The sequence below is a fragment of the Trichomycterus rosablanca genome, chromosome 13, assembly GCF_030014385.1.
Source record: "Trichomycterus rosablanca isolate fTriRos1 chromosome 13, fTriRos1.hap1, whole genome shotgun sequence".
Taxonomy (NCBI): Eukaryota; Metazoa; Chordata; class Actinopteri; order Siluriformes; family Trichomycteridae; genus Trichomycterus; species Trichomycterus rosablanca.
Window position 1 is genome coordinate 28,431,782 of NC_086000.1, and position 23,927 is coordinate 28,455,708.

The 23,927-nt window shown below is 37.7% G+C and overlaps 1 protein-coding gene across 2 annotated transcripts in view; it reads left to right on the forward strand.

Annotated features, from left to right (window-relative positions):
- The first annotated feature begins 689 nt into the window (after positions 1-689).
- The window catches only part of paplna (papilin a, proteoglycan-like sulfated glycoprotein), a 60,228-nt gene continuing 36,990 nt past the window's right edge, over positions 690-23,927 (forward strand). Inside the window, exons 1-9 of one of the 2 annotated variants that reach the window (XM_063007721.1) lie at positions 690-750; positions 11,411-11,479; positions 12,727-12,830; positions 18,735-18,795; positions 19,008-19,110; positions 20,821-20,951; positions 21,391-21,514; positions 21,602-21,682; positions 22,297-22,469. In XM_063007721.1, the coding sequence (XP_062863791.1) occupies positions 11,423-11,479; positions 12,727-12,830; positions 18,735-18,795; positions 19,008-19,110; positions 20,821-20,951; positions 21,391-21,514; positions 21,602-21,682; positions 22,297-22,469 (834 nt within the window). In that variant the 5' untranslated portion in view covers positions 690-750; positions 11,411-11,422. Of the gene's footprint in view, positions 751-11,410; positions 11,480-12,726; positions 12,831-18,734; positions 18,796-19,007; positions 19,111-20,820; positions 20,952-21,390; positions 21,515-21,573; positions 21,683-22,296; positions 22,470-23,927 lie in introns of those variants that run through there. The other variant, XM_063007720.1, reaches the window with a different exon arrangement.

A 23,927-nucleotide genomic window follows, 5' to 3' on the forward strand; every position in this document is an offset into this window, starting at 1 on the left:
TCTGCATTAATGCTGCCATCAAGTGCCAGAAGTGTTAATGACCTTTGCCAAGGGCACTGACACAGCCCCATACCATGACAGACCCTGGCTTTTGGACTTGTTGCTGATAACGGTCTGGATGGTCCTTTTCGTCTTTGGTCCGGAGCACACGGCGTACATTTTTTTCCAAAAAAAGACCTCCCCCCAACAACAATGTTCAATTCATGGTTACAGACTTGATTTTAAGATTAAACCTCTAACTCGGGCAGGTAATAAAAAGTGAGTAAACTTTACTTCACTGTTGTTTTTCTCTTCCAAATTACACCTTTTGGGTAACCAGCCATCATCTCTCATCACTGCTGTAATCACTCCAGGAACAATCTCAAATCTCACACTCCAGCCTACTGCCTCTGCACTTAGCCTGCCCATAGCTATAGGTAATACGTTCTACTAATGTAGTCTACTTTTCCATAGGGAGAGATTTGGGACGGAGCCAGTGTTTACGAAAGCTCCGCCCACTGTTCTGTAGCGTCCCTTTCTCATCATTCCATCAGGTTCAGCGAAACCGTTCTCAGATCAGCACACACACACACACACACACACACACTTATACTCTCACATTTACAGATTAGCTCGCAGTATCACACACACGCTCACACAGACTCATGCTTGGATCTAAATCAACCGGATTTGAACTGGACTTTTATTGCTTTACGTTAAAGAGTCGTTTAGAGCTGAAAGGATTCGATTCCCTGAATTTGATTCGTGTTGGTAAGTGTATTTATTGTAATATAAGAATTTATCTTTTACAGTGCTTTATCATAAAACATACTTTTTTTTTTTTTAACTTTTTTACTGTTTGTGCGTACCTATACATTAGATTCTATTTAAATAAAATAATTTGGAAATTAAACCTTATTAATGTTTATTTATTTAAGATTTATTTAAGTTTGTTTAATTGATATTAATGAACTTACACATGTCAAGGTAGAACTAGAACATACCAGTGTACAAACCCCATTTCCATAGACATTGTGTAAAATGTAATAAAAAGAACAGGTGATTTGTTAATTCTCTTGAATCTTCAATTAACTGATTTAAAAATGTTTTCTGATCACTGATCCAATTCATTTTATGTTAAATGTGTAAATAGAAACACATTTGGGGCGGCACAGTGGTTCAGTGGGTAGCACTGTTGCCTCACAGTAAGAAGGTCCTGGGTTCGGTTCTTAAATGGGGCGGTCGGGGTCCTTAATGTGTGGAGTTTACATGTTCTCCCCGTATCTGTGTGGGTTTCCTCCTGGAGCTCCGGTTTTCTCCCACAGTCCAAAGACATGCAAGTGAGGTGAATTGGAGATACAAAATCATCCATAAGTGTGTTTGACATAAAACTGACTGACTGATGACTCTTCAAGATTCAAGATTAACTTTATAGTAATTTGACTGTACACCAAAGTGTATAGAAAAAGAGAGTATGCTGCTCAGGTGGCGCAGCGGTAAAATACGCTAGCTCACCAGAGTTGGGTTTTCGAATACATCGTATCGAATCTCAGCTCTGCCTTCCGACTGGGCTGGGCGGCAGCATGAACAACGATTGGCTGTTGTTCAGGGTTAGGGGTAAAAAGTCGGATCATAGGTCCTCATAACTGGTGCAACTGCGGCCCCCGCTGGCTGACTGATGGCGCCTGCACAGGGCTGAGGAATAATGCTGATAGGGGTGTGGCCCTCCGTACACAGTGCCCGTCGGTGTATGAACTCGACTCGTGAAAAAATGCAGTCTGTACTGACTGTACGTGCCAGAGGGGGCGTATGTGAGTTGAGAGGCGTCCTCAGTCAGCGGTGAAGGGTCGAACCAGTATAGAGGACGCACTGAGGGTAATTGGACACGACTAGATTAGGGGAGAAAATTGGAGGAAAAAAGTGGGAAAAGTGAAAGTTTATATAAAATAGTAATAAAAAAATAGGGAAGTGTGTAAGATTAAAAGAGGTACATCAAAAGTTACATATAATAATGTTCACATTCTGAAAATTGCACATAGTAGTTATTAAGTATTGCACATGTAGAAAAATTCACAGTGATTACACATAATGATTATCATTGCACATTCCGTTATTGCATGTTAAGATATTAGGATATTGCACATGATTTACCTTTACATAAAATATGCATCAGATTTAAGTTAATTTGTTCTGTTCAGAAGTTTTTGTAATGAGTAACTACCTGTCTTGTCATGAATGTAACCAAAGTGTGTAAAACATGACGTTAAAATCTTAATAAATGAATAAATAATTAAATAAAAACACATTTGGAATTTGATGCCTGCAACACTTTTCAAAAAAGTGGAACAGAGGTATGTTTATCTGTGTTATATCACCTTCCCTGTCGAGACTTTTAATGGAACTGAGGCCACTAATTGTTGCAGTTTAGCTTGTGGAATTTTTTCCATTCTTTTTTCTTTCCATTTTCGTCCACTCTTTCCTGATACCAGTTATCTGGTTGCAGTTATCTGATACTCCTCTTCATGATGTATAACACATTTTAAATAGGAGACAAATCTGCACTGTAGGCAAGCCAGCCCAGCACATGCATAAATGGTCTACGATACTGGTGTAGCCTTTTCTACTTTCATCAGTAAAATTAGGATCCAAGAGAGTTAACAAATCACAGATTTATCCTTTTAAGTCCTTTTTCTGGAAATTGAATTTGTATGTGTGTGTGTGTGTCAAAAAAACAAACAAACAATAAATGTCTCATGGTCTTTCAGCACCCCATCTGCATGGCAGGTAATCCCAAATGGGATCTCAGATCCAATGCTGACAGCCACTGGATATCTCTAAATAAATAAGGTGTGAATGAGTGAGTGATAGATTGGCTCTGTGGTCAGGATGTATAAACAGGCTCTGAACCCACCATGATCAGGGTGAGGGATAGAAAAAAATAGTTTAGGACAGAGCAGAACAAAATATGGTGTCACAGCATATAGTAATGTATAAGGTGTGCTAGAAAAGAACAAAATATAGTGAAATAGATGAGAATAGAATTAAATCAAACATAGTAAAGTGGAACAGATTAGTAAATAATGCAATATCATAAAACATTACTTAATTATTATCAGTAGACACTTTATTCCGATCAGGGTTCCCCCAAATTTTGGCAAATGTGTGGCATGGTGGCGCTGTCACCTCACAGCAGGAAGGATCCTTTCTGAGTGAAGTTGCATGTTCTCCCTCTGTTTGTGTGGGTTTCCTCCAGGTGCTCTGGTTTCCAAAGGCATGCAATTACTTTAACCTGGAGCTTCTAGAAATTTCTTTAAGTGTGTGTGCCCTGTGATGAACTGGCAACCTGTCCAATGGATCAGACCTACCGTGACCCTGACCAGCATAAAGCAGTGTTCTATTTGAAAATCCTTTGGAAACTATTCCTCCTATTATCTAGAACTGTGCAGATCCCTAGATTAAAAAAAACCCTAAGGTTGCTAAAGGAATCAAGGAAACATTTTAATTAATGTTTTCCACCCACGCCTGTACAACATACACATAAGGTTTTCTTTATTATTGGCTGATCTGCACCATGTTATTCAAAGCAGAAGCTCTTTTTATTACTTCTGGTTTCATTTTGAATGTTGCTGAGGATGGTGGGCTGTCTGGAATATAGAAAAACAAAGAGTACAGCATGTCCTTTCCTGGAATAGCAGATAAACAGCCTCTAAGTCTATAAAACTTAGTGGATAGTGTCACCTGGCACTAGACACATTTCTCTTGGCGTTCTTTTTGCCCTTGGCAGGAGACTACTGTTCTGTGTTCTTTTAAATGATGCAGTCAAATTAGTTCTATGTATGGGCACAAAAAACTTACCAGCTGTGGTCAAACATGATAACTATTAAGGAATTAGGGGACCATGCCACAAAGATAAAACACATTATTAAACTTTCTACATTATTAAATGAATCTGAACTGCTGTACAGTGATACCTTGTAACTCAACGTCCCCTAAACTCAAAATCTTTGAGTTGAAATTTGTACCCTTAAACTCAACGTGTTCAGTTTTTTTTTTCTTTGAGTGCTCGGCTTGAGCGGTGCGGTAATACATCACCAAAGTGCGTGTATGAGACGAATCTACATTTGTGTGGAATGACCATCAGATTCACTCTGAAAGCTCCACGTGTATCTGTGTTTATCTGGATTTTCCTCACGGTTTCACTTTTAAACTTGTGTTACGTTCTGAGGAATTGTAAGAATCAGCTTTTATTTCAGTGTTTTGTTTTTTAGATTATATTTGTGTTATTTTCAGTGTGTAAGTGTCAAAAACAACCCCATTATATTACATTAGCCTAAAGTATATGCAGTTTCACGGGACCATGGAACATATTAACAGGTTTCCCAAACATCCTTATGGGAAAAAATACTTTGAAACACCACTCCCAGAACCAATTGACGTTAAGTTTCAAGGTACGTCTGTATGACTGTATGTCTTTTGCATACTGATATGTTTAATATTAAACAAAGATAAACCAAGTAAAAACAACATATATTATTAAAAAAACTTTTTTTTATGATTTCATTTACTGAAGAAAAAATGCTGTTCAGCCCAACCTGGCTGTGTGAAACTGTAATTACCTCTTAACTACAAAATCAACCACTTAACCAAATTCAACTGACAATTGGGTTTAATTTCACTTGCCACACCCAGGCATGATTTCTTCCTCTGAGTGCCCGACCTACCCAGAACTTCACCAAGAAAGCAATAATGACTTATCCAGGAGGAACCAAAAGAGCCCAGATGAATATGTAAAGTGCAGGCCTCACTTGCCTCAGTTACACGATTCCACAATAAAAAGGACAATTGCCAAAAATGGCATCCATGGAAGAGTTGTAAGGACCAAAAGGAACAAAATTATCTTCAAGACTTTTGGGATAATATTCTGTGGAACTTTTTGGAAGACACTGTGCCATTACATCTGACTTCCAATAGGAAAACCATACCAACAGTGTCATACATGGTGATGATAGTGTGCTTGTTTGGGGCTGCCTTGCTTCTGCTGGACCTGTATGACTTGTCATAGTTGATGGAACCATGAATTCTACTTTCAATTAAAAAAATCCCTAAAAAAGTATGTATGACCATTAGTTTCTGAGCTAAAGGTCAAGCACAGTGAGGTTATACACCAGGACAATGATCTGAAACACACAAGCCTGGCTCAAAAGATACAAAATTAAGGTTTCGGAGTGAGAGAGTCAAAGTCCTGACTTGAAGCTCATCAAGATTCTGTGGCAAGATCTTAAAAAGGCAGTTCATGCTTGCAAATGAATTAAAACAATTGTGCAACAAGTGGACCTAAATTCCACTACAGAGATATAAAAGACTCATTGCAAAGTTCCACAAACGTTTAAGTAATTTTTGCAAAGGGTAGCAGAACCAGTTATTAGGTTTAGGGAGTGATTACTGTTTCAGGTGGGTGATGAATGGAATGAATTTAGAGCTGCATTGTTTACGTGTTCTGTCTTTATCTTATATTAAAATTAGTTGGAAGATTTGACATTTAGGAAATTAGGTGGGGGTAAATACTTTTTCACAGCACTATACATGTATAGCTCAATAATTATATTATTATAATTATAGGTCTAAAATCAAGTCAACGCACAACCATGAGTGTTTCTATATGTTTTGTATAATGCCTTGTTACAAAAATTGCTTGTTGCTATGCAACAAAATAATGTATAATATAATGCAGCGAGTATGAACTATTTGCACTGCTCAGCCCATCCTTTATTTTTTACAAAAGCTGAGCATACAGTTTGTTACTTAGCAACCGGTGGTCTGCAGAGTGGCACAGGTATGGTGAAAAACGTTTTTGTATGAGTGGAACTGTGTGATTTTAATACACCAGATAAAACCTGTGTTCGATACTCCTGACATGTGGGAGCATGTACACACAGACAGAAACACTCTGGGTTCTTACTCACAGAGAATATTAGAAGCTTTTTTGTGGCTGTAGTTCAAAATATTTTAATCGAATTGTAAAGACCAACCATGCCCGGCCATGCTAGAACTGACATCCATAGTTAATAGCTTCCAAGTGTCAGAACAGGACCCGAGTGGGAGTAATTATGAACTGTCTGTTTAGCTGGAACAATCTGATGCCCGCTGGCACTCACTTCCTTTGGCACATTTTCATCTCTAAATTCCTGCCAAATTTAATAAGGCCTAAGGCGACTGAGTTTCAAAGGGCAATCATATTTGGCTTGTTTGCCAAAATTTTCTTGAAGGGACACTTCAAGAAAAGAAAAACCCCAAAACAGCAAAGTCTTAATCTGGCTAACACAACGAGGATATCCTGCCATTTTACTCTGGGAAAGAATCTCTTCTTTACATCCAATTTTCCAGCTTTTCAATGGGCGCAAGGCACACAGTAACACCCTGGACAGAACACCAGTCCATCGCAGGGCAGACACACATACACATTCACTTATAGGGCAATTTAGTGTCTCCAGTTAACCGGACTGCATGTTTTTGGACTGTGGGAGGAAACCGGAGCTCCCGGAGGAAACCCACACAGACACGGGGAGAACATGCAAACTCCACACAAAAAGGACCCGGAGCGCCCCGCCTGGGGATCAAACCCAGGACCTTCTTGCTGTGAGGCGACAGTGCTACCCACTGAGCCACTGTGCCGCCCGCAAGAAGTACTTGGACATGTAAAAATAACCATGAAGAATGGGATGTCCTGTATTTACATGCATAACCCAAGTGCAAGCCTCTAAGTCTATAAAACTTGGTGGATAGTGTCACCTCTTAGCTTAAGATGGCACTTTTCGCCCTTGGCAGGAGACAACTGTTCTGTGTTCTTTTAAATGATGCTTTCAAATTATCCATATTTATATCGGCACAAAATCATGATCAAACATGATTACTAATAAGGAATTAGAGAACCATACCACAAAGTTTCGATCCCCAGGTGGGTCGATCCGGGTCCTTTCTGTGTGGAGTTTGCATGTTCTCCCTGTGTATGCGTGGGTTTCTTCCAGGTGTTCCAGTTTCCTCCCACAGTCCAAAGACATGCAAGTGAGGTGAACTGGAGACACTAAATTGTCCATGACTGTGTTCGATGTAACCTTGTGAACTGATGAATCTTGTGTGTAATGAGTAACTACTGTTCCTGTCATGAATGTAACCAAAGTGTAAAACATGACGTTAAAATCCTAATAAACAAACAAACAAACCATACTACAAAGTTAAAAGACATTAATAAACTTTCCACATTAATAAATAAATTTAAATGGCTGTATTTTGCAATTTTGTCACACTGATATGTGTTATGATTCAATTCCATTTACTAAAGAACAAATTCTGTTCAGCCCTACCTGGCTCTGTGTTAAACAGTGATTGCCTCTTTGGACATGTAAAATTGTACATGAAGATCACACAATAAAAGTTTAAGAGCAGCTTTTATTTAAGCAATAGAACACGAGAGAGAGTGTGTTATAGCCGTGATGTTATTCGCGATAACATACTCCCTCTCGTGTTCTATTGCTTTTATACAACAGTTTTTACAAAATAAAGAAAGAAAATAAATCAAAGAAGCCCTGAATTTCATATTAAATATGCTTTAATATTGACAATACCTTCCGCCAAAAAGTAGTTCCACAATGAATATAAAGTTTAACACTACAAAGCAGACATCCCAAGTTGCAAAAACTCATTTCAGGGAGGTAAGAACAACAAGAAGAAAAAGGCAAGAACCTCCGAAGGAAAAAAAAGAAATAAAAAACCTCTCACACACACCAAAGGATTATGGGTGATAACAGAACTTTTAGGAGCTGCTAACTGGGCTATTAAGCTAACTGTTCACGTTACAAACACATTAAAGTTCCCTACATAGTGCACTAGATTGTGTATCAGATCGCTAATTTATGTTCCCTACATAGTGCACTAGGTAGTGAATTAGATCGCGGATTTATGTTCCCTACACAGTGCACTAGATTGTGTATCAGATCGCTAATTTATGTTCCCTACATAGTGCACTAGGTAGTGAATTAGATCGCGGATTTATGTTCCCTACACAGTGCACTAGATTGTGTATCAGATCGCTAATTTATGTTCCCTACATAGTGCACTAGGTAGTGAATTAGATCGCGGATTTATGTTCCCTACACAGTGCACTAGATTGTGTATCAGATCGCGGATTTATGTTCCCTACATAGTGCACTAGGTAGTGAATTAGATCGCGGATTTATGTTCCCTACACAGTGCGCTAGATTGTATATCAGATAACGGATTTAAAACGCGATCGGGAATAAAGTCTGTGTTGCCTGCGTGCGCGTTTGTGTGCATGAAGCTTGTCGTTACTGGCAACACGTCAGCGGAGTAATACAGTTGTGGTGTGAAAAGGCCGTGCTGTTATCACAAATATCAGCACGGTTAGAACGCTTCTCAACCAATCAGATTGTAAGGTCGGAACTAACTGTTGTATAATATTTATTTATTTACAGTTAATCATGCAACTATATAACACAAACACACAACCATAACTGTTACACATGTGACTGTTTCATGCTGTTTGTTAAGGTATCTGTCTGAACCTGTCTCCACCCTGACTCAGTTTTGTCTTTTCTTCCTGATTTTACTCATGTGTCTCTATATTTAAAATTGTGCAGATGGTCAGGTTCAAGACCCACCAAGAGCATGTCCACTACAAATTAGCTACTGCTGGCACGTGGAACATTAGAACGGCAGTTAAATACGGTGGTGGTAGTGTGATGGTGTAGAAACATTGTAGTCTATTGGTTAAGATACTGGACTAGTAATCAGAAGGTCACTGGTCCAAGCCCCACCACTGCCAGGTTGCTGCTGTTGGGCCTTTGAGCAAGACCCTTTACTCTCAATTGCTTAGACTGTATACTGTCACAATATTGTAAGTCGCTTTGAATAAAGGCGTCTGCTAAATGCCAAAAATATAAATGTAAATGTAGAAAAGTATTAATGAATCAATGATCTGACATTTGAACAAATATGCAATAAAAATACAATGTTTATGCAGGTACCTATGTTACATTTATTCATTATTTTAAAAGCTACAGATGCCATATAGACCAACCTTGTGGGTGTAGAATTAGTGACTGCCTGTAGCCCATCTAACTGGAGGCCCCCAAAATTAGGTAAAAACAATAGTTCTGGGAAGGGGGGGTTGTTAGTTAGCTAAACTGCAACTTCAGGTAAAACTTATATACAGCTGACTCCCCTCAATTGTCACTGTATAATTCACACTCTGCCTAATAGGTGTTCTTAATGAAGTGCTTTTAGTCATTGAGGTCTGTGTAGATCCAAAGAACTAATACTTACTTTTATTATTTCTTTTATTGCAGAACACTGGACACATCACATATTAAACGACTGTGAAAAACAACCCAGGGAAACAAACCTTTGAATGAAGAGGCAAATTTTGGCATTGATATAAAATAACTGACAATTAAACCTTTCATATACTGTAAATCAAATACCAGTAGGCTGTTTCTGGGCAAATTTATAGCATAGATTTATAAAACAAAACATTCTGATGCATTTACTGCCTTAAAACGTGTTCAGACACTTTTTCTATTGTGCAGCGGTAAAATACACTAGCACATCAGAGCTGGGATTTTGAATACATTGTATCGAATCTCAGCTCTGCCATCTGACTGGGCTGAGCAGCCACATGAACAATGATTGGCTGTTGTTCAGGGTGGGATGAGCCAGACTAGGGTTCCTCATGACTGGTGCGGTTACGACATTTGCTGGCTGATTGATGAGTCGAGAAATAATGTAATCAGGGTGTGGCTCTCTGTACACAAAGCTGATCAAGAGCCACATATGAACTCGCCTCGTGCAGGTGAAAAGATGCAGTCGTCTACTGCACACTTGTCGGAGGGGGCGTGTGTTAGTCTTGCTCTCCTTAATCAGCAGTGTGGATCAGCATCAATAGAGAGAAGGCGTAATGCAATTGGGTAATTGAATGCGACTAGATTAGGGGAGAAAATTGAGGGGGGGGGGGCGGAATGGCTGTTAATCACAACTAACCTGGTAGTAAATGAACAATAACAGACTAATTGTTATACTAGCGGGCAGCACTGTGGCTTGGTGGGTGCTGGGTTTGATTACCAGATGGAGCGATCTGGGTCCTTTCTGTGTGGAGTTTGCATGTTCTCTCCTTCTCTCCATGTGAGTTACAGTCTAAAGACATGCAGTCAGGTTATCTGGGGATACAAAATTGCCCTTGGTGTATGTGTGTGTGTGGTCACTAGCAACTCTTTGGGTGGTGTTTATCCAGAACATCCTGTCTTCTGTTTGGGTCTTTAGGTTTTTTAATGGCTTTCTTATTGTTCCTCTAATTGTGTTGCTAGCCATCCTCTTCCTCTTCACTCTTCAGCTTTTCTAAGCAATGACTTGGTTGTTGTTATAATGTGATAATAGCTGTTACAGGTCGCCTTATCAGCTGGATGCATTCTTATTAACTGTTAACATTTAAAAACATAATGAGTGCCTAATTGTAAAATGAAAGTTCTATGTTAATAAAAAAATAAATCCTAGCTTGTGACATCATGTGAAAAATGGGTTGGTGGATGAAGTTTAATCAGCCATAACATTAAAACAACTCCTTGTTTCTACACTCACTGTCCATTTTATCAGCTCCACTTACCATATAGAAGCACTTTGTATTTCTACAATTACTGACTGTAGTCCATCTGTTTCTCTGCATGCTTTGTTAGCCCCCTTTTATGCTGTTCTTCAATGGTCTGGACTCTCCCAGGACCACTACAGAGTAGGTATTATTTAGGTGGTGGATCATTCTCAGCACTGCAGTAGCACTGACATGGTGGTCGTGTGTTAGTGTGTGTTGTGCTGGTATTAGTGGATCAGACACAGCAGCGCTGCTGGAGTTTTTAAACACCTCACTGTCACTGCTGGACTGAGAATAGTCCACCAACCAAAATTATCCAGCCAACAGCGCCTCGTAGGCTGCGTCTTGTGACTACTGATGAAGGTCTAGAAGATGACCAAGTCATCAAGTCAGCAATAGATGAGCGATCGTCTCTGACTTTACATCTACAAGGTGGACCAACTAAGTAGGAGTGTCTAATAGAGTGGACAGTGAGTGGACACGGTATTTAAAAACTCCAGCAGCGCTGCTGTGTCTGATCCACTCATACCAGCACAACACACACCACCATCATGTCATTGTCACTGCAGTGCTGAGAATGATCCACCACCCAAATAATACCTGCACTGTGGTGGTCCTGACCATTAAAGAACAGGGTGAAAGCAGGCTAAAAAGATATGTAGAGAAATAGATGGAGCTGATAAAATGGACAGCGAGTTTAGAAGGTGGTTTTAATGTTATGGCTGATCAGTGCATGTGGTCAGTGCTACATTGTAAAATGACTTTTTTTCTCTCTAGAAAAAGAAAACAATGAAGCTGTTGTTGGTCGTGGTCTCCATGCAGCTGTTTCTGGCTCCTGTGTTCATGGTAAGGAAAAAAAATATAAACTAGAATGAAAGCCATTCTATAGTTCAAAGTGTCTTACAGAAACTGTGCAAGACATTCCAGATGTTTTTGTTTATTTAAAGCTCTACCTATTGTAAAATGTTCTGGCATTATATGTGATATATTATTATATGTACATGTTATGTATGGGCTGTATTCGGTCGTTTTGTTACTATTATTCTTTTGGGAAATGTATCATTTGCAGTAAATCAGGTCTAATGTTGTTGTGAACAATACACACATTGTGCACAATATGGTTATATGTATGTGGACATCTGATATTGAGCTTGTTAGATATCAAACTGCAAAACCACAGGCATTAATATGGAGTCCCACTTCCCTTTGTAGCCCTAACAGCCTTGTTCCACTTGTTCCACTTTGTACTCCTCAGTGTATTTGTGGGATTTTGTGCCTGTTCACTCAAAGGATGATATGGTTGGGTTTGCAGTGTGAGTTCCGTTTTCTTTTCCGTTTACGTTTATTGGGGTTGAGGTTAGGGATATGTGCAGGCCACTGGAGTGCAGGCCATCAAATTAAAAGAAGAAGAATACCTTTATTTGTCATTTAGACATATACAAATGTACAGTACAACAAAATTCTTTCTTCGCATGTCCTAGCTTGTTAGGAAGCTGGGGTCAGAGTGCAGGGTCAGCCATTGTAGCCATTTAGCCATTCACTGAATACACAATAAAGTATGTGTGTATAGTGAAACTATTAAAAGGTTTGCTTATCACTAGTGCAGTCCTTACAGCAGTGGTGTAGATAGATTATCATATAAACCAAGAAGTGGTTACTGTACTAAAATATATAGTTATTAAAAGAAAGAAACAAAGCCAACTGAGCCTGTTGAATGTCTGGTTGGAAGTTGACAGCACAGCTAAGGTCCAAATCTTAAGAGCTTGAGATCCCAGGGCTAGCGATTAGACTGTCATGTCAAGTGATTGTTCTACAGGAGTCAGTTAATAAAGATCAGTTCACGAATAATGTGGATGTAAATAATCTGGACCTTTATTGACTAGTTTACAGTAGCACAGTGGTAAGTAGATGTTGTGTGCAGCGAATACATGTTTTAAGACTAAACTAAAGACTTGTCTCTAGACTAAATCTAATTTCACCACATTTGGTCATCAGGCAGGACTTTGAACATGCTTGCTTTATAATAGGAAATTGGATGATGATAATGAAGAAGTTGAAGAGGCATTTTAATGCCACAAATATGTCATTTTCAGGTGCCTGCTGGTGATTACTGGGATAAATGGGGACCATATGGGGAGTGCAGCCGCTCGTGTGGGGTTGGTGTAACTGTGAGGACGAGACGATGTTTGACTCAGCGGTAAGCAGACAGTTTAACTGAACAGCATCATGTCTATAAGCATCTGTTTTGTTTTTGATAGGCATGGGTGTGTCATTACAGCCTCAGGCAGGGATTCGTTTAGGAGATCAGATTCTTTTTAAATAAAAAAGCGGGTGTAATAGTAGTACCTCTTAAATACCCGATGCTTACACTTTACTTATATGGTATAACGCTTTAAATTACTGTAAACATGTATCTGTTCCGGCCTATGGGGATTTGTTTGGGTGGTCTATCTAATCTTTTGTCTGTATCTAGGAAACCTTTTTCTCAGTTTTTTTTTAAACTTGGAATAAAAAAAGTAGACATTTCCCTTATCAGTGCTAAAAAAGTTACTTTTTATAAGTAAGCTACTTATAAAGGTCAGCTACACAACAGCTATATATTAATTTGTAACAAATCATTCAATACATTAAGCTGCAAGACAATAGATTTACAATAATGACATTAACAATAATAATAAATAGCACTTCTATTTATAAAAACAGCATAATCAACAGCAATAAAAATAACATTAATAATAATATCAACAATAATAACAATATTGACAACAACCACAAATAATATAATAATAATAATAACCTCTTAATCAACAACAGCAATAATAATAATAATATTAATAATAATAAATAGCATTTCTATTTATAAAAACAGCATAATCAACAGCAATAAAAATAACATTAATAATAATATCAACAATAATAACAATATTGACAACAACCACAAATAATATAATAATATTAATAATAATAATAATAACCTCATAATCAACAACAGCAATAATAATAATAATAATAATAACAATAATAATAATAATAATAATAATCAACAACAGCAATAATAATAATAATAAATAGCACTTCTATTTATAAAAACAGCATAATCAACAGCAATAAAAATAACATTAATAATAATATCAGCAATAATAACAATATTGACAACAACCACAAATAATAATAATAATAGTAATAATAATAATAATAATAATAATAATGATAATAATAATAATAATAAATACCACTTGTCTTAATAATAACAGCATAATCAACATAAATAGAAATAACATTAACAAATAACAGCAAATAACAAATAACATTATTAATAATAATAATAATAATAATAATAAAAACAACAACAATAATAACAATATTGACAACAACCACAAATATAATTATAATAATGAATACTTCTATTTATAAAAACAGCATAATCAACAGCAATAAAAACGTCAATAATAATCACAACAATAATAACAACAATAATAACAATATTGACAACAACCACAAATATAATAATAATATAATAATAACAATAATAATAATAAATACCACTTGTCTTAATAAAAACAGCATAATCAACAGCAGTACAAATAATGTTAATAATAATATCAAAAATAATAACAATATTGACAACAACCACAACAACAACCACAACAATAACAATAATAATGATAAAGAGCACTTAAAATAATAACATAATAATTAGGGCTGTCGTTAATCGCGTTAATTAACGTGATTAACGCGTTAAAATTTTAATCGCGATTAAAAAAATTAATTGAGATTTAAATTTTTAATCTAACTATTTTTATTTGGCTGTTTGTGTCACATAAATATGTGTCTCTGTGGTAATGAACTGTATTTCAGATGAATTAGGATGGAAAGCGCATGAACTGTACGCGGAACTTTACAAACACTGCTGTTAAATGGATCATAATATACTGTATAAAGCAGGCAGGTCCGCGATCGGGTTTTATACGGCCCGCATCTTTTGTCTTAAATTGTTCAAACAGAAAAAGTCATCAATTATCGTCACTGTCCGATGAAAAACTACTTGTAGCGGTTTTCACTATTTTTACGTGTTGATGAAAAGATGAATGAAATCACGCGATCTCTGTAACGAGTATCTCCGTTGGCTGCTAGAGCTGTCCATCAAAACCGTGTAGCTCTGCCTCCTCCCCCTCCGGTAAGAAGTGAAACTCTGTGTGATATTTCATCTCTACAGTTTATTCAGGTTATTCTATCACATGGTTATAAACATGATTTATATTTGTGATGTTTGTAGTTGTTTAAAAACACATTTGTATCTGATATTTATATGGACTAAGAGTTTACATGGACTATTAATTAACACTATTTTTTATAGCTACAGTCAATAACATAATGTCTGGTAACTTGACTGTTTCAGGTATTTATATGTATTTAAATAGTAATTTAGAACAATTTCCCAGTCTTGTTTCTGCACATTACAGTATTAAAAGGTTTTCTTAATAGATCTATGAAATAATCATATCTGTGTTTTGATGCTTTATTGATGCTTAATATTAGATCAAAATATTTATATTCTGAGTTAGCCAGAAAACTTAAGCAAAATGTCAAGTCTTTAGTCTTATGGTTCTGTATGCCAGGAAATACTCCAAAGGTAGCCACGCATATTTTATTGTTTAAAATAATGTCATTAGGGACTGCTGGCCCTCAGGCACTTTCACATTATCAAATCTGGCCCTCCTCGAAAAAAGTTTGGACACCACTGGTATAAACGCTTTAACACAGTTAACGATGTGGGCCTACATGACATTATACGAGATGCACAGGGGCGTAATGGGAAGGGGGGGGGTTGAGGGTATGGTTGGTGCACCTGTTTTCAGTGTCAGGGTTATGAACAGGAAAAGATCCTCACTTTTGTCAGATAATGTGCTTTCTAAAATGAATTTAGAATTAATAATTTTATCATATTTTATGAATGTTTGTATTGGTAAACATGTTCTTGCAATAAAAATGTGCATAACTGTTCAAATTTTGCTTAATTATTAGTTTGCGATTAATTGAGATGAATCACGATTAATTTTGTTCTTTAATCGCGATTAATCTCGATTAAAAAATTTTATCGCGTGACAGCCCTAATAATAATATAATAATAGTAATTCTAATAACATAATTAACAATAGCAATAATAACAACATTGACAACAACAACAAATAATATAATAGTAATAATAATAACAAATAGCACTTATATTCATAATAACTGCATAATCAACAACAGCAATGATAATAACTTACATAATAATAATGATTACAACAATTTAATACTAATTATAACGCCAATCAGTTACTAAATCTAATTTTTCTGACATTACCGTAACTACACTCATACTGTACAAACTACTCTAGGAAATAAATGTACTAAAACATACACTATACGACCAAAGCTATTTGGTTACCCCCTCTGAATTGTTGTTTAGGTACCTTAGCCATAACCATTGCTAATGTACAAATACAATCAATTATGTTCAATAAAGAAAATGTGTTAAATATTGTGGCACTTTTTGAGGAAGGCCCATTTTGGTTACAGCATGGCTGTACCCCATGTGCACAAAGCCCATGAGAAGTTTGGTGTGGGGGTTTCAGTGGCTTCCACAAAGCCATAAACATAATCTTATTAAACACCTTTGGAATAGGAATGAGTTGGCATGATGGTTGTAAGCAAGGCCGTCTTGTCTAACATCAGGGCTTGATGTCTCTAATAATTTTTGACCAAATGGACACAGACCCTGCAACCTTCACAGAAGAGTGCAGGCTGTAGGACCAACTCTAAATGATATGCCCATGGTTTTAAATTATGAGGTCTAACATGTGGCCATACTGTTATTATTGTTCTTTAAGTGCCATAAAGTCCCTTCAAATAAAAGCATTTAATGTAGCTAAATGTTAATATAGCCATGAGCTGAGCAAATAGTAAAACTATGAGCATGTGTTTGCAGCCGGTTCAGGTCTCTCCTCACCAGCATAGCGTTGTGCACATAAATCTTGCCCGAGCTGGAATCTGTCTTGCATGTTCTCTCTTGTATTTGATGATGTGTTTAGGAGGATCTGTTCATTCTGTCAGTCTTCCCTTAACATGTTGCATATTTTTATATCTTTTTAAAAACACATTCTGAAATATTCTGTTGTGCTTTTCAATGTCAATGTCAATGTCAACGCTAAATTAAAAGGGATAAAGTTGTGCTGGCAGGAACACCAGCTAATCATTGGTTGTACAATAAATTTGATTCCATTCCTTTAATCACTGTTTTGTCAGGGCAGGAATACTTTGCGTGTGTTGGCACCTTATCTGTTTAGCTTTTTCGCTGTTGGGCACCTGAATACATAGCCAAAGCCAAGAATGGACCAGCCCCAAGCTGCCTTAGAGAACTCATCAAACCCTGCTCTGTATCACGCAATCTCACTCATCTTAATCCTCGACCCAGAACTCAAGGAAAACACGCATTAAGGCTATTCTCTGTACTAGCACCCAAGTGGTGGAACACACTTTTCCTGTCTGTTCAAACATCTAAGTCTCTCGCTGTCTTCAAAAGACCATTAAAGGCCCACTTCTTTACTAAGCACTTAAACTAAGAACTAACATGTACTTATTAATCTTCTAGAGCATCTTAAATAAATACAAAGTTCTACATAATCCTTTGTTCTAACAGGGTTTCAGCAGATTATAAAGCACTTCTGTAAGTCGCTCTGGATAAGTAAATGTAATAAGTGTAGCTGAGGTGTATATATATATACTCACTATACTCACTACATGACTTGCACTGACTCTGATACAAATGCATTGGCATAATTCAACTGGACATAGACACGGTAACAAAAACAATATGAAGGAGTTTATAATGAGTGGGGCCACTTTTTCTTTTAATAATAACAGCATAATCAACAGCAATAATATTACCATGAGTAATAATAGTACAATAACACTAACAGCAATAATAACAATGTTGACATCAGTGTCACGAATCCAGCCTCTTTGAGCTCCTGGAGCCATGTTTACATGCCATGCCCCTCTCTCCAGGAGAACATGTTAGAGGTGTTTTTGTGTAGGTTGGCAAGCCAATGTCCCCTCATGGTGATTGGTCTCCGGCTAGTTACCCCCAGCTGCACCTCGTCTGAGTAAATTAACTCATGGGATTTAAGAAGATCCCTGGATCTTCCAGCAAGACAATGCGACACATGGCTAGAAATGTCCGACATTGGTTGAAAGAGCATGACCAAGACTTCCAAGTACTACCTAGTCCCTTAATCACCCAGACTTGAACTCAATTGAGCATCTGTGGGACCACCTCGATCATCATGTTCGCTCTCTCCACGCACCCCCCAACAGCTGTGGGATGCTCTGCAGTCAGCATGGCTCCAGATACATGTGACAACCTATCAGGACCTTACTGAGTCACTCCCAGCCTGTCTAGCTGCTGTCCGGCGGCTACTCTGGATATTAGCTGGTGGTCATAATAATAACAACAACATTAACAACAATTATAACAATATTTACAATAACAACCACAAAAATATTATTAACAATGACAGTAATAATAATAATAATAACAACAATAATAATTATAACAAAAATAATAATAATAGTAACAATAATAACAAAACAATAAAATAATAATAAAAAAATAATAATAGTAACAATGATGATAATAATAATAATAATAGCAATAATAATAATAATAGCAATAATAATAATAATAATAGCAATAATAATAATAATAGCAGTAATAATAATAATAATAATAATAATAATAATAGTAATTGATTATTATTGTTATTATTATTATTATTATAACTTAATTTGGCGGGATGTTGGACCTTTTTCCAAGAAGAAACATCTTTAAGAAATAAATCATGTGGAGTTCTGCTTGGTGTTTATCAAATCACTATTTTGTCATTTTAACAGTATGTACGTGGGCATTATAATCCTGGAATATTGAATGATGGAATATAGTATGAACTCTTTGAACTTTGATAAGAACAGGTGTCCACATTATTTGGCTATATTGTGTATTCTACAGCATGTTTATCTCTTAGTTTAATCCTTTTTATGTCTGTGCTGCTCTTAGGAGTGATGGAGGCTATAACTGTTTGGGACCTGATAAATCCTACCGGACATGCAACATTCAGGTACAAAATCCCTGAACTTATATGGCTTGTGTGGCTGTACATATAAAACATTTAGACATGTCTCTGCTTGCTATAGTTATCCCTCTAATTCTTTATTAGCGACTGATCTTTTAACACCGCCATTCTGTCTCCAGATGTATAAATGTAATAATATCTTAACTTTCCACACTTCCTGTCTCATTTCTGGGCGTGTATCTTACATTTCCTGGCAGGACTGTCCTGAGGGCTCAAGAGATTTCAGAGAGGAACAGTGCACTAGGTTTGATGGCACGGAATTTCACGGAAAATTCTACAAATGGCTACCGTATTATGGAGGTGCGTATATTTATAGTGGCTATATATTTATAGTTCTCTGTTGACATGTTTGTCATATTATCAGGTACACCTACCTTGTACTTACAGTTACTGACTAGGGTTATTCAGTCACTTTCTGTGTACCATTTGTCATACTGAGAATAGCAGGAAACTTGACGTGGTAGATACATGGTGGTGAGGCCGGTGATGGTATGATCACTCAAGGTAGAGTATTGTGGGCTGATTTAAAAATCCACTAGCACACCAGTGCTGAGATTCTGAACTCCCGAGCTCCCGAGTTTGAACCTCAGCTCTGCTACCGGTCAGCTGGGCACCTTCTAGCGGGCATAATTAGCTATCCCTACAGCAGACAAAATTGGCCGGGAGGGTAAAAGGCCGGACTAACGTGGGTTGGGTCTTCAACACTGTGTAAGGTCCTTGGTTAGTAGCCGAGGCGTCTGTACAGGAAGTGGAGGAGGTGCAGGGATCAGTGCCTGGCCCAATGCACAAACTCACCCAACGTGTGGGCGAATAAGAAGGGGGCGGTGTACTGCACACGCGTTGGAGGGAGCGTGAGGCAGGCGAATATACCTTCCTCGGACACTATCGGAGTCTCCAGCAGCGGAAGACAAATTGACTACACTAAATTGGGAAAAAATTTGACCACTAATCTGCTGGGTGGGAAAAGACGGGACTAATAAGAGGGTGGGGTCTGTGACGCTGTGTAAGGACCCTGATTAGTAGGTTAAGGCGCCTGTACAGAAGTGGAGGAATACTGAGATCGGTGCGTGACTGGCCTCACATGTGAATCCACCAAATTATAGCGAATAAGAGGAGGTCTTGGACAAATATACCCTCCTTGGATGCGAGTAGTATCCCCAGCAGTGTAAGACTAATTGGCTATGCTAAATTGAGAGAAAAAGGGAGAAAATACTTGAATAAATTAGCAAATAATCATCCATCAGTGTCTTGCGGTAAGAAACTGATATATAAGTATGAAGTAGTCAAATCAACTGCAAATGACAAAAAAAACACAATACTGTCTTAATGTGGTTTAAAAAAGCACTTAATGAGATTTATCTAAATGAGCGGGACTGACTGAAAAATGCACACCCCACCTCGTATGTCATAGCTGGAAGAGTGAGTGTTGCACAACAACGTAAGTTTTGGGACATGGGTCTTGTAACAGATGAGTTTTGCTGCTTCAGATTAATGAGTGAGTTGCCCTGTGATGAACTAAGTCCCATCCAGGGTGTATTCCTTTCTTAAACCTAGTGTTCTCATCTGACACTGAATCCACCACAACTGTGACAAGAATAAAGTGTTAATTGAAAGTAAGTGAATCAGAAGTAATAATAAAGAGATGTGTCTATTTAGTCCCATTTTCCTTTAAAACATGTTAGTATTGCACAATCAGTCTGTGGTATGGCAGGAATTGGAGTGTGTAAAAACAACCAATATTCAACCAACATGTAATACGTATATACTAGATAGTTGGATGGATGGATGGATGGATGGATGGATGGATGGATGGATGGATGGATGGATGGATGGATGGATGGATGGATGGATGGATGGATGGATGGATAGATAGATAGATAGATAGATAGATAGATAGATAGATAGATAGATAGATAGATAGATACTTTATTATGATATGGATATACTAGATATGGAGTATTTAAAGAGTAAACACTGTATGAATAGCATTGGTTTGCATTAATTTTACAGCAGAGAATCCATGTGAGCTGAACTGCATCCCCAAAGGAGAAAACTTCTTCTACAGACACCTTGCCTCTGTAGAGGATGGTACACCATGCTACCCTGGCAGGAATGATATCTGTGTTGAAGGAGTGTGCAAGGTGAGACTGAGCAAATTAGTACACATCTGTAGTGCTACATCATTGGTTTGGCAACCACTAATCATCATTATAATAATAAAAATAAGATAATTAATTAAACTATGCCACTGTATGATCATCAAAGTAAACATGTTTAGGTGCCCAGGTTCTGAGATTCTGAACTCCTCGGTTCGAAACTTGGTGTTGCCACCTGTCGGCTAAGCACCATCTAGCGATCATAATTGGCAATGCCTACAGCAGACACGGTTCTGCTAGGGCGAGATGACCGGACTATGTGGGTGGGGTATTCAAACGCTTTGTAAGGACCCTGATTGTCAGATAGAGAGGTGCCTGTGCAGAATGCATGGGTGATAAAGGGTTCCGCTAAGGGCTGCACGTGGTTGAATGTGATTTAATGTAAGGATTTTTTTTTTTTTTTTTTTTTTTGTTGCGTCTACAGCAATTGGGTTGTGATAGCATGCTGGACTCTGCACAGCAGGAGGACCCCTGCCTGCAGTGTGGGGGAAATGGCCAGTCCTGCCAACGTGTCAAAAATGCTTTTTCCATGCGTGATCTACCTAAAGGTAAAACATAAGCTTATTCTTTCTAATAGAGGATTCGTGGCTTAGCTGTGCACGAACTGGCCAGATGTTTTTCTTTTGGACTCTTAGGTTACCATCAGATGTTCATCATCCCTGCTGGTGCTACCAGCATTCGCATCCGTGAAACTGTGCCTACTCGGAACTACCTGGGTAAATGTGTAAACGTTTATTTATATTATTTACTCGCTCAATCACTCACTTTCTTAACCGCTTATCCAATTAGGTCGCGGGGAAGTGCTGGAGCCTATCCCAGCTTTTTAATGGGCACAAGGCACACAGTAACACCCTGGATGGGGTGCCAGTTTATTGCAGGGCAGACACACAGATATACACACCCATTCACCTATAGGACCTATGTCTCCAATTAACCTGACTGCATGTTTTTGGACTGTGGGAGGAAACTCCTGGAGGAAACCCACACAGACACAGGGAGAACATGCAAACTCCACACAGAAAGGACCCAGATTGCCCCGCCTGGGGATCAAACCCAGGACCTTCTTGCTGTGAGGCCACAGTTCTACCCACCGAGCCACTGTGCTGCCCTATTATTATTTAAATAAGTAACATTTAAATAATATTTCTTCAAAAGCAGTAGTAACATTAGCAGAAGCAGTAACAGCACTACCAGCAGCAATTATTAAGGGTTCACACACATTCTGAAAAACCTTGAACACATTAAATATTATAGGCTACATTTCCAGTCATGGAAAATAAGAAAGAATGTTCTGGAAAAAATAACAGCATTTTTTTGTGATGTTTTATAGCCATCAAGAACTTACGTGGCGAGTATTACCTGAATGGGCACTGGGTAATTGAGTTCTCTCGCAGCACCCCAATTGCTGGAACCATGCTTTACTATTACAGAGGAACAGAAGGTGAAAAATCTCCTGAAACTATCACTGGACGTGGACCGACCACTGAGCCATTGATTATTGAGGTGAGAGCTAGAGTTTAAAATGCAGAACCACAGTGGTCCAGTGGTCCAATATTTAGTTACTATTTAGTTACTATTTAGTTACTTAGCTAGATAGATACTAGTAAAATGGTTTTAGCTAGTTAGCTAATGTTGATGGAGTGTATTTTTTTTGTACCTTTCGACTCAATCATGATAACCATGGTTTATTTGTACTTGCGTTCAAAGAGCTGGTCGGGTAATGTTCTGTATCTAGGAGAGTCAAAAATGTATCACGCACCTTCTCTTAAACATGTTCAGTCACCTGCCGCTTCTTGTCACTGTCCGGCAGTGAGCTCTATTAAAGAGCCGCTTCATGTCTGGAGACTCACGCTATGTGAAGCTTCTGTGAGTCATCCACCACTGTTACAGGCGCTTCAACCAGACCGTGGAGTTTGCATTTCAGTTTTGGTTGTTTTGCCTTAGTCAGTCATTGTGGTCGTTGTCTGTACTTGCTCCACACAGTGCTTAATGCAGATGTTTGGCTATAAAGTGCAGCCAAGAAAGCTATCTGGCTACTGCTACCATAGGGGGAACAAGCATTCAGTTTTGTTTTGTTATTAGTTAATATGCTCTCAGTGCATATATTTATTTTCTCTTTGCCCACAATATCTTTTGACTAATGTATATAGGAGTGTCCTAATACTTTTGTCCATGCAGTGTATTCACAAGGACAAAGTCAAAGATATTATGTGTGTGAATGTAAAGTAAATATGTGCACTGGGGGCCTTTAAAATGAATTATATCAGCTATTTTGCTAATTAATAAGCTTACACCAATCAGCCATAACATTAAAACCACCTCCTTGTTTCTACACTCACTGTCCAACACTTCTGTATACTAAGTACTAAAATACTACAGTACTACACAGTTTTTCTAAGTAGAGTAATAGTACTAAGTCAGTACTATTATTCAACTTTCTGTGAAGCATGTAGATTTGTATGCAGCTCTTTTTCCACTTGGATGTGTATAAACTTGTCCTTTTGTAACCTTAATGCCAGAGAAAGAGCTAGAACACATCTCGTGTTCAGAAATATTTAATCTACAGCTTACTTATGATAACATAATTTTACCCGGGGCTGTCAGACACGTTGACATTTCTAACACTACTACTAAATATTCCGCACCCCAAAACTCTTTGTATTTTAACCTTTCATTTATTTAGTTTTTTTGAGCAATAATTGCTCGTCTATCTATCTATCTATCAACAGTGGGGACAAAAAGTATTTAGTCAGCCACTGATTGTGCAAGTTCTCCTACTTAGAAAGATGAGAGAGGTCTGTAATTTTCATCATAGGTACACTTCAACTATGAGAGACAAAATGAGAAAAAAAAAATCCAGGAAATCACATTGTAGGATTTTTTAAGAATTTATTTGTAAATTATGGTGGAAAATAAGTATTTGGTCAGTAACAAAAGTTCAATTCAATACTTTGTAACATA